General features: G+C 33.7%; 2 protein-coding genes across 3 annotated transcripts; both read right to left on the bottom strand.

Annotated features, from left to right (window-relative positions):
- Positions 1–6,508: 6,508 nt before the first annotated feature.
- On the bottom strand, positions 6,509–11,343 carry LOC107020990 (18S rRNA (guanine-N(7))-methyltransferase RID2). Of its 2 annotated transcripts, none has more exons than XM_027918025.1 (9): positions 11,169–11,343; positions 11,017–11,092; positions 10,299–10,672; positions 10,159–10,214; positions 9,179–9,235; positions 8,760–8,809; positions 8,459–8,611; positions 7,186–7,321; positions 6,509–7,073 (listed from the first exon to the last, which is right to left on the bottom strand). In XM_027918025.1, the coding sequence occupies exons 3-9, from the start codon at positions 10,411–10,413 to the stop codon at positions 6,909–6,911; spliced, it is 732 nt and encodes a 243-aa protein (XP_027773826.1). In that variant the 5' UTR covers positions 10,414–10,672; positions 11,017–11,092; positions 11,169–11,343; the 3' UTR covers positions 6,509–6,908. The 2 variants fall into 2 exon arrangements, with proteins under 2 accessions (XP_027773826.1, XP_015077039.1); XM_015221553.2 differs by having other exon boundaries at positions 6,558–7,073; positions 10,299–10,382; positions 11,169–11,336.
- Positions 11,344–12,979: 1,636 nt separating this feature from the next.
- Positions 12,980–13,524, bottom strand: LOC107020991 (histone H4). Its single transcript, XM_015221554.2, has one exon. It carries the CDS (start codon positions 13,455–13,457, stop codon positions 13,146–13,148), a length of 312 nt encoding a protein of 103 aa, XP_015077040.1. The 5' UTR covers positions 13,458–13,524; the 3' UTR covers positions 12,980–13,145.
- Between the last annotated feature and the right edge of the window lie 491 nt (positions 13,525–14,015).

Raw genomic sequence — 14,015 nt, 5'->3', positions numbered from 1 at the left:
GTGCTTCAGCCAAGGCTCCTAGAAGACAGTGGGTCAAGAGAACCAGTATTCCAGCTGTTGATACGTCTCCAGAAAATATCTTGCTGAGTATGGAGAGTGTTTGTTCTCAGGGAGTTCTAGGATCCGGCAGTTCGTGTCTCAAGTGGGAGCCGGTAGGGACCGAGGACGAGTCAAGGGCAGTTTCAGCCGTGACTGATGTGTTGAAGCTTCGGGGAGCTTCAACGGGCCTTTCAGTTGACTGATGAGAAGGCCGCTGTAGCAGGAGAGAGTTGAAAAAGATTACTAGACATACAAGTGTTCTAAGTGGATGACAGTTGAAATTCTTCAAGCCTCCAAGTGGGAGATTGTTGGGCTTTGTGGAGGCTTGTGAGCCGGCCCGACCCATTACTGAAACCCTAGGTTAACCATTTGGCTTTCCTATAAATATGATCCTTGTATTTGTAATTCCAGAGTAGCACAAGTGAAATAAAATCCTCCTGTTACAGTCGTGGAGTAGGGAAACCGAACCACGTTAAATTCTTGTGTGTCCCGTTTGTGTTCCGTTTCTCTTTTCTCTAGATTATTTGTGTGTGTTGTGTGTTTAATTCCCAACAGCTCATTGTTCTTTGATTCAGAGTTGGTCCTTGTAAGGATTTCTCTCCCTTTTAGGATTTCGTTGCGGCTTTGCCTTAATATTTCTTTCCAGGTAGGAATCCTCTATGAAAGGAAACTTTATGCCCTCATCTGTTTCGCTATTTGTCAATCATCAAAATCTTTTTCGATCTAACAGAAACCCTGCTGGAAATTCGAACTGCATACATACATTTGAATAAAAAATTCAGGATGATACTTGAACTTAGATGGCATGATTTTGACTTCATATTTTGTTTAATTGTAGTTTTTTAACTCCTCTGTTGATACACCTGTTGTTTTGGATTATAGTTATTTTTATTGTATTTGTGTCTTTTATTGCGCTTGGTGCGTAAAACCTTTGCAGACTTGTGCGATTTTCTCTGTCTTTTGGTTTTGAGTACATTGAAAGAATATCCTATTTGGTTTATTCCTCCAAATAGGATATTACTCTTACCTTGTACTGTATTTATAACCAACCAATGTGGCAAATATATCAGAGAGCTACTCAGCAATTACAAGAAGGAACAATAAACTTTAGGTTGAAGCGAGAGGGGCAGTGAAACTCTGGCTTCCACCTGTTTTTGCGTCAATCAGAAATAGTCTCTCGATCTCATAATGGTAGGGTAAGATGTCTGTACATGTCTAATCCCTTTCCTTTACACGACTTATTTATGAGATTATACTAGAGTGTGGAGCCAAAATGACAATTTTTTTTCCTTCAAAAAAACATAAACAACATATTATTTTTTTAACCAAAAGAGCAAAATCGCTCACGATGTCCTACTGACAAAATTAACTTCGTTAAATAAAATCGCTGCCCCAATAGCAATTTTTTCAATTTTTTAAAAAAATTAAAATTGCTGGATTTTGTCAAATTTTCTAAACCTCAAATCTCCATTTTTTTTGTTGTTGTGGAAACTTTTGAAAGCACCACCCGGTGACAGTTTAGGCTTGACCTGGTAAATGTACTTGCAAGTTTGTCATTTTAATTGAATTCTGTTTTTCATGTGCATTTTTCAGCTTTTAACTTGTCAATATTTGTTTGGTTGTATGATAATTCTCTCAAGAATGTGTTTCATCACCGTGATTATATGTGTTTTGGTAAAAGTTCCATTTTCCGGTGGCTTCTCTCCTTATTCTGTCACCTTTTTTTTTTGAAAAACACTGTTGGGGCATTGATTTTATTTATTTTTTATTTTTAAAAAAATCAATGTTGAGACAACGATTTTAATAGAATTTTATTAAACAGAGTTAATATTTCATTTGATTTTGTTGCGAGCGATTTTTCCTTTTTTGGTTAAAAAAAAATTGATATGCTACTTTTGCCTTTTGTTTTGATTCCGAACTCCATGAATTGCTCTCTTCGAACACACACAATAAACATACTGTATACGTAAATTCTAATTAATCCCTAAAAACTTTTAAAGACCTTTTCAATAATAGAAACTAGAAATAGACTGAGGCAGAATCAAGCAGCCAGAAATAATTGATTTTTCGTGAGCAGAATTATTGCGAAAAAACAAATTCATTCAATAAAGATATAATTCTTATCCCAAAAATATAATTCTACTTCAACTTATACCTGGAAGAGGCCAACGTCGAATCGGATAACTAAAATTTACAACAACATATTCAATATAAATATACAATCGAGTTCAAAGTTAAAAAAGGTAAAAAAATTTTAAATAAAGCGTAGATAGCATATCAACTCTTTTTTAACCAAAAGGGAAACCCTTCGGACAAAATTAAACAGAATATAAACTCTATGTCTAATAAAAAATTCGATAAGGTCTATGCTCATCAAGACTTCGTCTCTTAGTGATGTGGAAGGATCAGAATCCTTGATCAAATTACCTGATAAACAATCTCGTCCATTTAATCAAGGGACAGCTGGAGGAAATAAGAAGCTCAAGGAAGCTTCACTCACGTGACTTACATGTAGAGAATATTTTTCTGTTATACATTGTACAGTAGAAAGTGACAAGTGGTTAAGTAATTTATTTCTTTATTATTTTATTTTCATGTAAAGTTCTTGTATATATACAGAGTTTGGAGATTGAATACATCATCAGAAAATTCCCCAAAGCTTCTTTTGTTAATCCTTTACAACCGTGATTTTGTCAAGTTTTTATTTTTAAAAAATTAAAATCGATGCCCCAAGAGTGTATTTTCAAAAAAAGAAAAAAAAAACAGTGGAAGATTTGACAATATTGTTGTTGAGGCATCCAATCAATCATTGTGCAAGGATATCGTATGAGTAGAGATTCATTGAATGTCGCACTAGATACATATCAAGAAAAATACGTTTTAAAGACCCGAATAGAAATTCTAAATATTCAAACTTGAGTTGTAACTTCATGAGCATGCATTTTGTAGAGTATCCTATATTTGTTTCGTGAAGGTACAACTCGAGATCTAATTAATCTCATCAGGTCCTAATTATGCATTTGGACTTTGCATTTTATCCCAACATTTTGTAGTCAGCTTCTTTATATTTTTCTTTAGGTTTTGGAACATTGTTTCCTTCATTATCTTTAACGGTAGGGATTAAAGGCCCATCAATGATTTTAACCCATAGTTCATAGTCTTCGGCTTGGATGAAATCCTTCATCCTTCTCTTCCACCAAGAGAGTAAAATTGTCCATTAATGGTGGTCTGTTGATGTGTTGCCCTTGACCAAGCCCGAGAGAGGGTGCAAAATTCATTGTGATCTTATCTTGAGTTATTAGACTTTTGATTAAGATAACCCACTCTGATATCAATTGTTGAAATTATGACCCCCTTTATTTTGTAAAGGAACACATATTGACTACTTGTTCGTTACTATTTGTGAGTTCTAATAAATAATTTCGTAAAATAAATTAGTTCACAACTTTGTATTATTTATCTCAACCCCAAACAACAAAAAGATTACACACCTAGGTAATCTAAGGAATTATAAACACTAATTCCTAACTAAGAAATTATAAACTTTAATTCCTAGCTACCCAAGACAAAAACCTTAGGTTTAATTCTTCTACTTTCCGTCAAGTTTCTTAAACTTGTTAGACGAATTCTACGCACACTTGATTGTAATCAAAACTCTTAACTACAATCTTATCACAAACTCGCAACATTGCCCAAGTAAATTTTAAAACTCTCTCTAAATCTTGATCGTGTTTTGATCTTCTCTCTATGTAAGTGCACAATTTTCTCGAGTGAAACTATCGCCCTATTTATAGATTTGGATTTGAATCCAAAATCTATTTCAACAAGTAATCCTACTTGTGCTCGGCTTCCTTTTTCTCTTGAAACTCAAAAGCTTACGCGTAGGATTCCTACTTCGTGTGGAACTCCTAGTTCAACTCGAACTTGTCTTCAATTTTCTTTCTTGACTTCACTTTGATTCATTTCTTTCTTGAACTCTTTTTTTACGCCCTTTATTTCTTTCTTTGATCATGTTTCTTACTTTTTTTAGGATTTATACCTATGTTTACACTTTGACTTAATATGTGCTTCTTTTTTATTGTAGGACTCCTTTATAAAAAGGAAACTCTCTGCACTGGTTTCTTGTCGAGAAAAGCAATCCTTCCATGGCTTAATAACTTATAATTCGTGTGATTGACGTTCTCCTTATCCCATTCGAATTCGATTTGAAAGGAACATAACAGATATCCTACCAGTCAAACTTGTTTAGATGCCGCACTAGACACAAATCAGGTATTGATAACGGCAGGGTTACACCTTTGAATGCATTTTAGGTTTCACAATTTAGTACTTTTTGCTCTTTACTTCAAAGCTAGTGTTGTTATTTTTTTTCTTTTCTTTCCTATGAACGGCGAAACTAGGGTGAATGCTGGTTTCAGCAAAGGTACCTGAATGAAGTGACCGTGGATTTAGTTCTACAAGAACGAGTAAGGACACTGCAGCAGACTGCATTTTTCATGTCACGAGCTGTGGGAACGAATAGTGCAGGAACACTCTTCAACAAGCACCATGATTATGAGTTTTTCGTGTCTAGGTGGCATTAAATATCTTGATCTATCATGTTTATCAACTAATTAACCATACATACTTCTCATTAAAAAAAACTTATTTGGCTTCAACTGTAATTTGAGTACATATGGTTAATTAGTTGATCAACACTATAGATCAAGATATTTAATGCCACCTAGACACGAAAAACTCATAATCATGGTGCTTGTTGAAGAGTGTTCCTGCACCATTCGTTCCCACAGCTCGTGACATGAAAATTGCAGTCTGCTGCAGTGTCCTTACTCGTTCTTGTAGAACTAAATCCACGGTCACTTCATTCAGGTACCTTTGCTGAAACCAGCACTCACCCTAGTTTCGCCATTCATAGAAAAGAAAAGAAAAGAAAAAAATTAATAACATTAGCTTTGAATTTTAAGAGAAAAAATTACTAAATTGTGAACTTAAAACACATTCAAAGATGTAGCCGCTCAGTTATCATTACACAAACAAAGTGATTCATTTAAAAGAAAGTGTGACTATTTTATGTGAAGTACAGTGCAAAGACTTGGGAATTTTGATGGACTTGATTTGAGATTATTATACTTGGGCTAAAGTGTTGGGTTTGAGAAAATTGTAAAATTTAAAACTTAAGTTAATTAAAATTTAACAAAATATTTTTAATTCATATATAAATAATTATAAAATATATATATATCTAATTTATCGATTCGGTTTGGTTATTATTACGGTTGTTTTTTAGTAAAATCAAAACCAAACCAAATAGCATCGATTTTAAAAAAATAAAAACCAAACCTAACCAAACTAAACCAAATATCATTTTTTTTTTAATTGGTTTGATTCGAATTGCGATTTGATTTGATTGTTAATCATAACCATGAACCGCCCTAATTACAATATCGAAATATTTATATTTCTACCATTACTAAACTTAACATTAATATCCCTTATAAAAGGAAATTTATCCAAATCGATCCAAACTATCCAATTTCATTTAAATTACTCGATCTCCTCTTTTAACCCAATTTAATTCATAACTGGAACTAAGACTGGTTAACGGAACGGGCATACGTTTCGGTTGCTTACGGGACTGGACGGGACGGGATAGTCTGAACCGGTACACGGAACGGGACGGAACCGTGATTTCGTACCGGTGTACCGATACCGGTTCATCCCGGTTCCGGTCCGATTCCGATCCGGTTTACTTAATATATTTTTTTATATTTTACATAATTTATATTTATATTTTCTATAAATTATATTTTATATTTCATATTTTATATTTTATACTAATAGTTGTAAATTGAAATTGTAATTTGTTACAAATTTAAATAAATTAAATTGATATTTTTTAATTTTTGTAATTGTTTTATCCTTATTTCAATTTAATTTTTTTAAAATTATAAATTTTATTTGTTTAATATTTACAAGACACAAGTTATAAATATAACTTATAAAATAAATATTAATGAATATAAGTAATAACTTATAAAGTATAAACTTCAAAAGATTTAAATTTTGAAATTTTATTAGACTTTACTTGCAAACTTAACAAAAAAAAAAAATTAATAAAATATCTTTAAAATAAACTTAAGTAAAAAATTATAGTATAAATTTAAAACTATTAATTTATACATAGAAAAATAAAAATAATAATTATATTTTCGTAATCCCAAAAAATATCGTCCCGTTTATCCCGTCCCGTTCTATCCCGGTCCGCTCCGGTTCGTTCGGGTTCCATCCCGGTATATAATGGAATGGGACGGAACCAATTATTTATCCCGGTAATTCCGGTCGGTTCATCCCGGTACCGGTCAACAGGTTCCGTTCCGGTCCGGTACCGGTTCGTTCCGGTCCAGTAAACCGATTCCGGTCCATTGACCAGTCTTAACTGGAACTATTTGGGACTTTTACCATAAGATGGAACTGCCAATGAATCCCCCACTACAAAGATAAATGGACACAATTTCAACTGCATAAGAAAATAAGTACTCAACCAGTGATCAACTCCAGAAGGGGGTTGATCACACCTCGAACTTTTAAATACACAGTACGTGATCTATCGAAAAACAACCTCGAACTTTTAAAAAAATCATATGTAAAGAACCAAGAAACTATAGACCGTCTTGTTTACTCTTGAACTCAGCTGAAAAATTATATTCAGGTCTCACAAAACTGTCCCGGAATCTTTAAACAATCTGAGGAACGTCTTTGATCAGAATATTTTTGCTTCTCACTTCGGTCAATAAGCAATAATTTTAGCTCCTTGTGCTGAAGTTCTGTTGAAAACATATAAATCAACCCGAATATATCTTACTAATGGATCAAAACCGATCTTTTCTTTTACGTGCAGTGTATTTGCTATCTGCAGGAACTGCATTCCCCTTTTTCCTCATCTGTTCTTTCTTCCTCAGAACCCAGTCCCTCCCTTTGCCTTTCTTGTTAACCTTTTGCTTTTTTCTAGGCCTGCGCCTGTCAGATATGCAAACCTGCACAGTAGGGTGGTGATGTGAATAAAAACAAAAGAAAAATAAAAGTTTTGGGAGGAAAGACACTGGTTAGCTTCAGTGCGGTAAGTTAAAGTGCCCTTGAATTACTTACTGTATGGTTTTCTTCATCCTCGCTACTATCTTCATCTGAACAACTCTCTCCATCTTCACCCTTTCCTTCAGGAGTAGTGGTACTGAGAGACGGCGGACCACAAGTAAGAACTAAGTATTCCTTCCTCCTTTTAGAACTGTGACAACCAAACAACAGACAATCTTATGTCAGGACAGCAACCAAATCAAAACAAAATAAACCTCCACTTGAAAGTGCATTGTAATATATCCTGGGGCAAAGCTAACATACATCTCAAGACCCAAAAAATTCAGGTTCCTTGGTTCTCGTCTTGGTTAAGCTTATACTAACTGATACTGGTCAATTCATAGTTATCTTTGTTACCAAGGCAATATCTTTTCCAAGTACAAGCGCAAAATCTTTAGCATGATATAACGATATAAGGTAGAAAAATAACTTCAAAAAAAAGAGTAGAAGAAATACCCGTCTCATGCATCTTTTTGTAGCTACATAAAAAAGGATAAAATCTTTATGCACTTTCTGCGCCTTTATTTTAGTTACTTTGCTTGCTTCAATCCTTTCCTTTTTTTGTTCTACACATCAAACTTTTACTTTCCAAACACAACCTAGTTTCATCATACTCAGAGAATTGACCAAATTTAAAAAAATTATGAAATACAGGAACCTAACCTTAGGCAATTAAACTGTTACTTAACCTTTATACCAACACACTCTTTAACAAATTGTTAGGAGGGTGCTTAGTAAAGATTAATAGTCAGTTTCGCCAAACTTCTAAAATCTGCTTATTTTGAAAAGTGTTCTGTTAGAAGTGCTATTCAAAAAATACTTTTTGAGAAAAACAATTTGTCTTTGGCTAATCAATTTGTAAAGCACTTCTGTCAATATTAGAGAAACGGTGTGTACTTGGTCAACGTTCCAAAAGTGCCTTTGGCACATACGCTGAGCATGAGAGAGGTATAGGGAAGTCCAGAGGAGGAACTAGCGATCGCAAAAGCCAGTCTGTGGTTGACAAGTGCTTTTTACTTTGATTGGTGTGCTTACAGATGGCCTAAACTGTATCAATTCAAATAAATTGAAGGTAACATGCTACGAAAGCTCACACAACTAAGCTCTAACTAGAATGAAAAAACTGCAACTTAGCCATATAAGACTTCCCTTTGTATGTCAGGTAAGTTTAGGTCAGGGGTCGACCATCGAGGAATGAGCTGCACTCGGGTAAACTGCTAATTTTCAAACTAGTTCACAAAAAAATTAGGAGAAAAATGACAGTAAATTAAATCTATAGCTTCCTAACCTGTGTGGGTAGTCAACCACTATGCCTCCAGAAAATCCAGCTCGCATGGCAAAACCCAGAATCAGCTCTCTCTGAGCAAGATTTTCAGGATAGATCTGGAGTACTGCTCTCGCTCCCCTTCCCAAACATCTGTACAGGGAACTAAAGAAAGCCCTGCAGAGTTACAAACAAAATTCATACTATTTAGATAGCTAGAAAGAGAATAAATCATTCAACTACAATAACATCATAAATGGATCCAGAGCAGATTAACATCACAATTTACAAACAAACAATAATAGAAGATTTTTTTTTTACTTACTTCAATCTTATCCGAGGTTCATGACAAGATTTGTCAGCATTGCACAACCACTGCTCGGAAAAATTTAGTACATCAGAACTGATAAGCAATATGCCTTAAGAAGCCATACAGATCGGTGTGTATTGATAATTCACCAAAAACAAACTAAAGGAAACTTATACAGGTACCAAATTGAAGTCATAATCAGAGAATGTTTGCAAGGTGATGATGAGATTATGAAGTCTATGGCAAGACGTGCCTCTTGAAACTTGAAAGTAGTACATAGGCTAATTATTTCATATCAAAAGCACAAAATTGATTACCAAAAAAAATAGATAACATTTCACACATAACTCTAAATTGTCAAAGCTCCCCTGGTACCATCATCATTATCAGCTAAGAAAATTGAAGATCTCAACAAAGAAGAGGGAAAAAGATACCTGCACAGCTGAGATACTGATGGCACCATCCAGAATACCAGATCGAAGCCCTAAGCCCTACGATAGATGCAAACCGATAATTTATGCCATTCTATAAAGAACATGTAGAATTTGAACTAACCATTATTTGACAACTTGTAACATCTCTATCAGCGTAGAAGATTATCAACAGCATTATTGGCACAACTCAGTTGATAAGTAATCTCAATTGTGTGCACGATCAACCAAGATAGACAACCACAATTCATAATTTTTCATCATCTCCAGTCTTTTAGCACGCACACAAAAAAAAATAGACCTTGCAGACAAATCATGCAGGAAAACTATATCCACATGACTATGAATATGTGTATTATGCCTTTGCCTTGAAAACCCTAAATATAGATAATAGGCAGCATATTCTAATAATAAACATATCTGTATTTATAGTATTTAAGAGGGCTCAGGAAGAAATGGAAATGGTATTGATGCAGAACTCCACCTAATATATAGATGACCTTGCATGCAAATTATGAGATATGGAATTGTGGAATAACCTATTCTTGATTTGAGAGTAGCATTACAGCTCATAAACTTGTAACCAAAAAATCATCACTTGTTTTTCATCAAAACAGAGAAGAACATACATCATGCAAAATGAAGTGTCATATTTAGCTGGGTAAAGCTGAAGCTTTGCTTCCATGAATTGGTACTTTGTCATATTTTTTGATAGGTTCGTTAGTATGCTTAATGTTTTCATGAGAAGCTAGCATGTTTAAGTCTGCAGTTATGTGCAGTATTTTCCTTTCCTTTTTGGGCACTTCGAGATTTCTCAGCTGATGAGCTACGTACACTGGGTGGTGGATCATGTACGAGTTTTGACAACTTTAAAAAAGTTACAGCCCAAGCAACAGGATTATAGAAAACAACATGGTGCATCTGGCATTTTAAATCACAATTGAGAGTAGGATGAAGCAATCAGAAGAAACTATGAGACCTACCTGACCCATGTCACCCAGCATCAAATCACCCTCAACCTCACGCTCCAATGCAACATCTAGAATAAAACCACCATTTAGTGATCTGATAATGATCATAGCAAGATCAGTTTTTTTACTCACTTAAGAAGAAATTTGCATACCAAGCATTGATTCTGATATATCCAAACCAAGCCACTGGTGTCCCTGCTCAGTGAGTGTCTCCCCACTTAGACCTGATCCGCAACCTTCGAAAAACAAGAAAGAATGAAACATCATTGTTTATCCTTCACACTTTCTTTTAACTGAATATGGTGAAATTAGTTTGAAATCTCAAAATTAAACAATTGAATATGCAGAAACAAGCATCTTTGCTTTAAAGATACAGCTGTAGGATCCATAAGTGCAACAATTCCAGAAGTTCCAATCTTTCAAGTTTACATGTTGACCTCTTCCACCAAAGTGCACTCGGAAGCACAAGCAAATGTGGCTAAATTGCATAACTCTACACCAGTAAACATTGAGGCACTTTCCCATGCTACATAAAAGGCCAATCAAACAACTCAGTCTACTCTGTTTGTTCAACAATTTAAGAAAGTGAACACTTCACTATTTAAATTAAACCTATAAAACTCTCTCCGCATCGGAAAAGTCAATACCTTTCAAACATGAAGACTCCTTTATGATAGACCATATACAGTAACAAGCTTAACTATAAACCATAAGGACAAACCATACTTGGACAAATATAGGGTATAAGGAAGCTCAGACTGCTCAAATTCGTTTATTTTCATTCACAAGTATTAACTTAATGCTAAATCTAGCCCATTAAATTCTCCTTTACATAATTTTCAGGTAATACTCATAAACATACATACATACCAATATCAAGAAGTAATCTCGGGACGCCGTCATCAGGTAAAGCAAGGAGCTCCAATGCTCTCTCTGTAAGTTGTGTCTTTCACCAAATACAAACAGACATCAGAAGCATTACCATATAACTATAAAATTGTTCATTACAATAGGATATATACCTGTATGTCAATAATTCGAGAAGATGAGGTATATTTTCTAGCTTCATCATCGTTGTAGAAAATTTCCGGCGGTGCTAGGAGTTCCGGTCTCGACATTTTTCTGAACTCCGGCAAGCTAATTCGATTTCCCTTTTTTCGAAGAAGAAAGGCCTAAAACTTCTCTTTGTTAAACCCTAGCAAAGCCCCGAAAATTTTATAGATAATTTCTATTTGATCCTCTTACTTCTGAATTATGTCAGTCAATCAGTTCCTTGTTTTTAATTATGTCTAATTGCCCCCGTCAATATATGAAACATTTACTTTAAAAAAGAAAAACACTATAAATTTGGTTTAAAAGATAATTTTGAATTTTATGGATTTTGAATTTAGTAATGACGATTTTAAGTGATAATAAGGATTTAAAATTAAATATTAGTATATATTAAATAAATTTATTTACATAAATATATTATTTGAATAAAATCTACTGAGTTTAATTGAAGCAGGTTTCTAGCTCCTCTCCTCCCCGATTGAAGGCATTTGGGTTGATTTTTTCTTAAAAGATCAATAATATTGTTTACAAATATCTTAGTAACTCTATCAGATGTGATCAATATATTATCAGATGATCGGTGTTTCGCTGATAAAGTGAAAGTAATACTCTAAATGTTAAGCTAAGCTCACACACAATGCAACAAAGGTTTTGATACGATGAATCCTCTCTCATACGAATATATTCATCGCGCATTAGGTTAAACATAAAATTTCAAAATATTTTATTTTGAAGTAAAATTTAAAAAGATCATTTTTTTTAAGGTTAATAAAAGCCACAGCTCACACACATAAAATAAAACAAAAAATTAATTAATTTCATTACTTTGTTTGGTTACATTGCTCAATTCATTGTAGGTAAACCAATTGACTAACTCATATTAAACTACATTATGTTCTTTAATACTATATAATTTACTTTGCCTCTTAAATTTTGGTTGATTATTTTTTATCTTAACAATATCAAGTTATAATTACCTCAAAGCATCTCTTTATACCCTTTCGAAGTGAGTTTAATGTGAAATATTTTTTATCAACTAAGTGTAAAAACAACAAATGTTATTTTTAAAAATATATTTTATCGGAGAAACAAAAACAAACGGAGGTAGCTAAAACAACAATGATGTAGATGAAGATCAAGCCATGTTCAAACTTAACACAAGCAAGAAAAACATACATAAGTCGTCGGAATATAACTATTATCATTCTTAACAAAACAAGAACTTGTATCTCAGAAGGTACCTTTTCGAGTTCAGCATTCTTCTAAAATAGTATCAAAAAGTTTCAATGTTATGTTCATTTAATCTAAGAACAACATAACTGTGACACTCTACATCACCCATAAACGTAAACATGTGGCAACGAAGATGAGTAATCAAATGAACCTATAAATTACTCAAACAAACCTTCACTTTCTCTGAAACAGCAAGACTGAATGTAATCGTAAATACTGCACTGCAGAAAACACAATGAAGCAACAATGGAATTGTGATTCTTCTGGGCATCCCAGGCCTTCTCGAGACATTTTGATGACCTCTAAACCTGCAAATACTAAATATTGCCAAAACCCGTCAAGATTACCAGGTCTCTGTATCAAATTTGATGTATGGATCAATGTGAACTTAGCTAGGACGATTATTTTGATAACAAAGTTAACTATCACCTGCTCAACTTTATAGCACAACTTTACTAACAAGAATTTGCAGCAACCACCAAAAGTTTATGATAAAGAATCAATTTTGAATCACAAATCAATAGAAAAAAACTTGCAAAAGAATTCACAGAAGAACAACTGAAACAGTAATGAGATCCATTTCATCTAACACAAATCATCAATTACAATGATCTCACAATCTTCTCTAAATAAAACTATAACCAAAAACACCAGCTAGATTCCATTTTCCATCAACAACAACAACAATGAAAAAAAGGTGAAAACATATGAAATCAACCACCAAATCCATAAAGAGTCCTTCCTTGTCTCTTCAAAGCATAAACAACATCCATAGCAGTAACAGTCTTTCTCCTAGCATGTTCAGTATAAGTCACAGAATCACGAATCACATTCTCCAAAAAGATCTTCAAAACGCCTCTTGTTTCTTCATAGATTAATCCACTGATTCTCTTCACTCCACCTCTTCTCGCCAACCTCCTTATCGCCGGCTTAGTGATTCCCTGAATGTTATCACGGAGAACTTTCCGGTGACGTTTTGCTCCGCCCTTTCCCAAACCCTTGCCTCCCTTTCCACGGCCAGACATTTTTCAGTGGTCAAATTGAACTGGGAAGAGATTGAATTGATTTGTGATGAAAATACATGGGGTCAGGGTTAGGGTTTTATAGAGATTTGATTTTCGAATTTGGGGATATTTTGGTTTGGCGGTAGAATTTGAATTTCGTTTTGATTTTTGGAGCGAAATTTTGTTTTAATATGAACCGTTCGATGAAGTGTGTATCTAACGGTAGAGTATCATTTATTGCTTAAACGATTATGGAAATTATAAATAATCTCTTTGGTCTCCTTATTTCTGAATTATGTCCGTCAATCGGTTCCTTATTTTTAATTATTATATCTAATTGCCCGTCGATATATGAAACGTTTACTTTTAAAATAAACAAAAAAAACTAAAAATTGGTTAATCACGTAGAGATAAAAGATGAAATTTCAATATTATGAATTCTGAATATTGTAACGACGATTTTAAGTGGGAATTAGAATTCTAAATTTAATATTTATATATATTAAATACATTTATTAACATATATATATTATTTGAGCAAAATATACTAAGTTCAATTGAACTCGCATGCAGACTACT

Source organism: Solanum pennellii, chromosome 6, assembly GCF_001406875.1.
Source record: "Solanum pennellii chromosome 6, SPENNV200".
NCBI classification, from domain to species: Eukaryota; Viridiplantae; Streptophyta; class Magnoliopsida; order Solanales; family Solanaceae; genus Solanum; species Solanum pennellii.
Note: the sequence above shows the minus strand (reverse complement) of the source record. Positions and strands in the feature narration are given on the sequence as shown.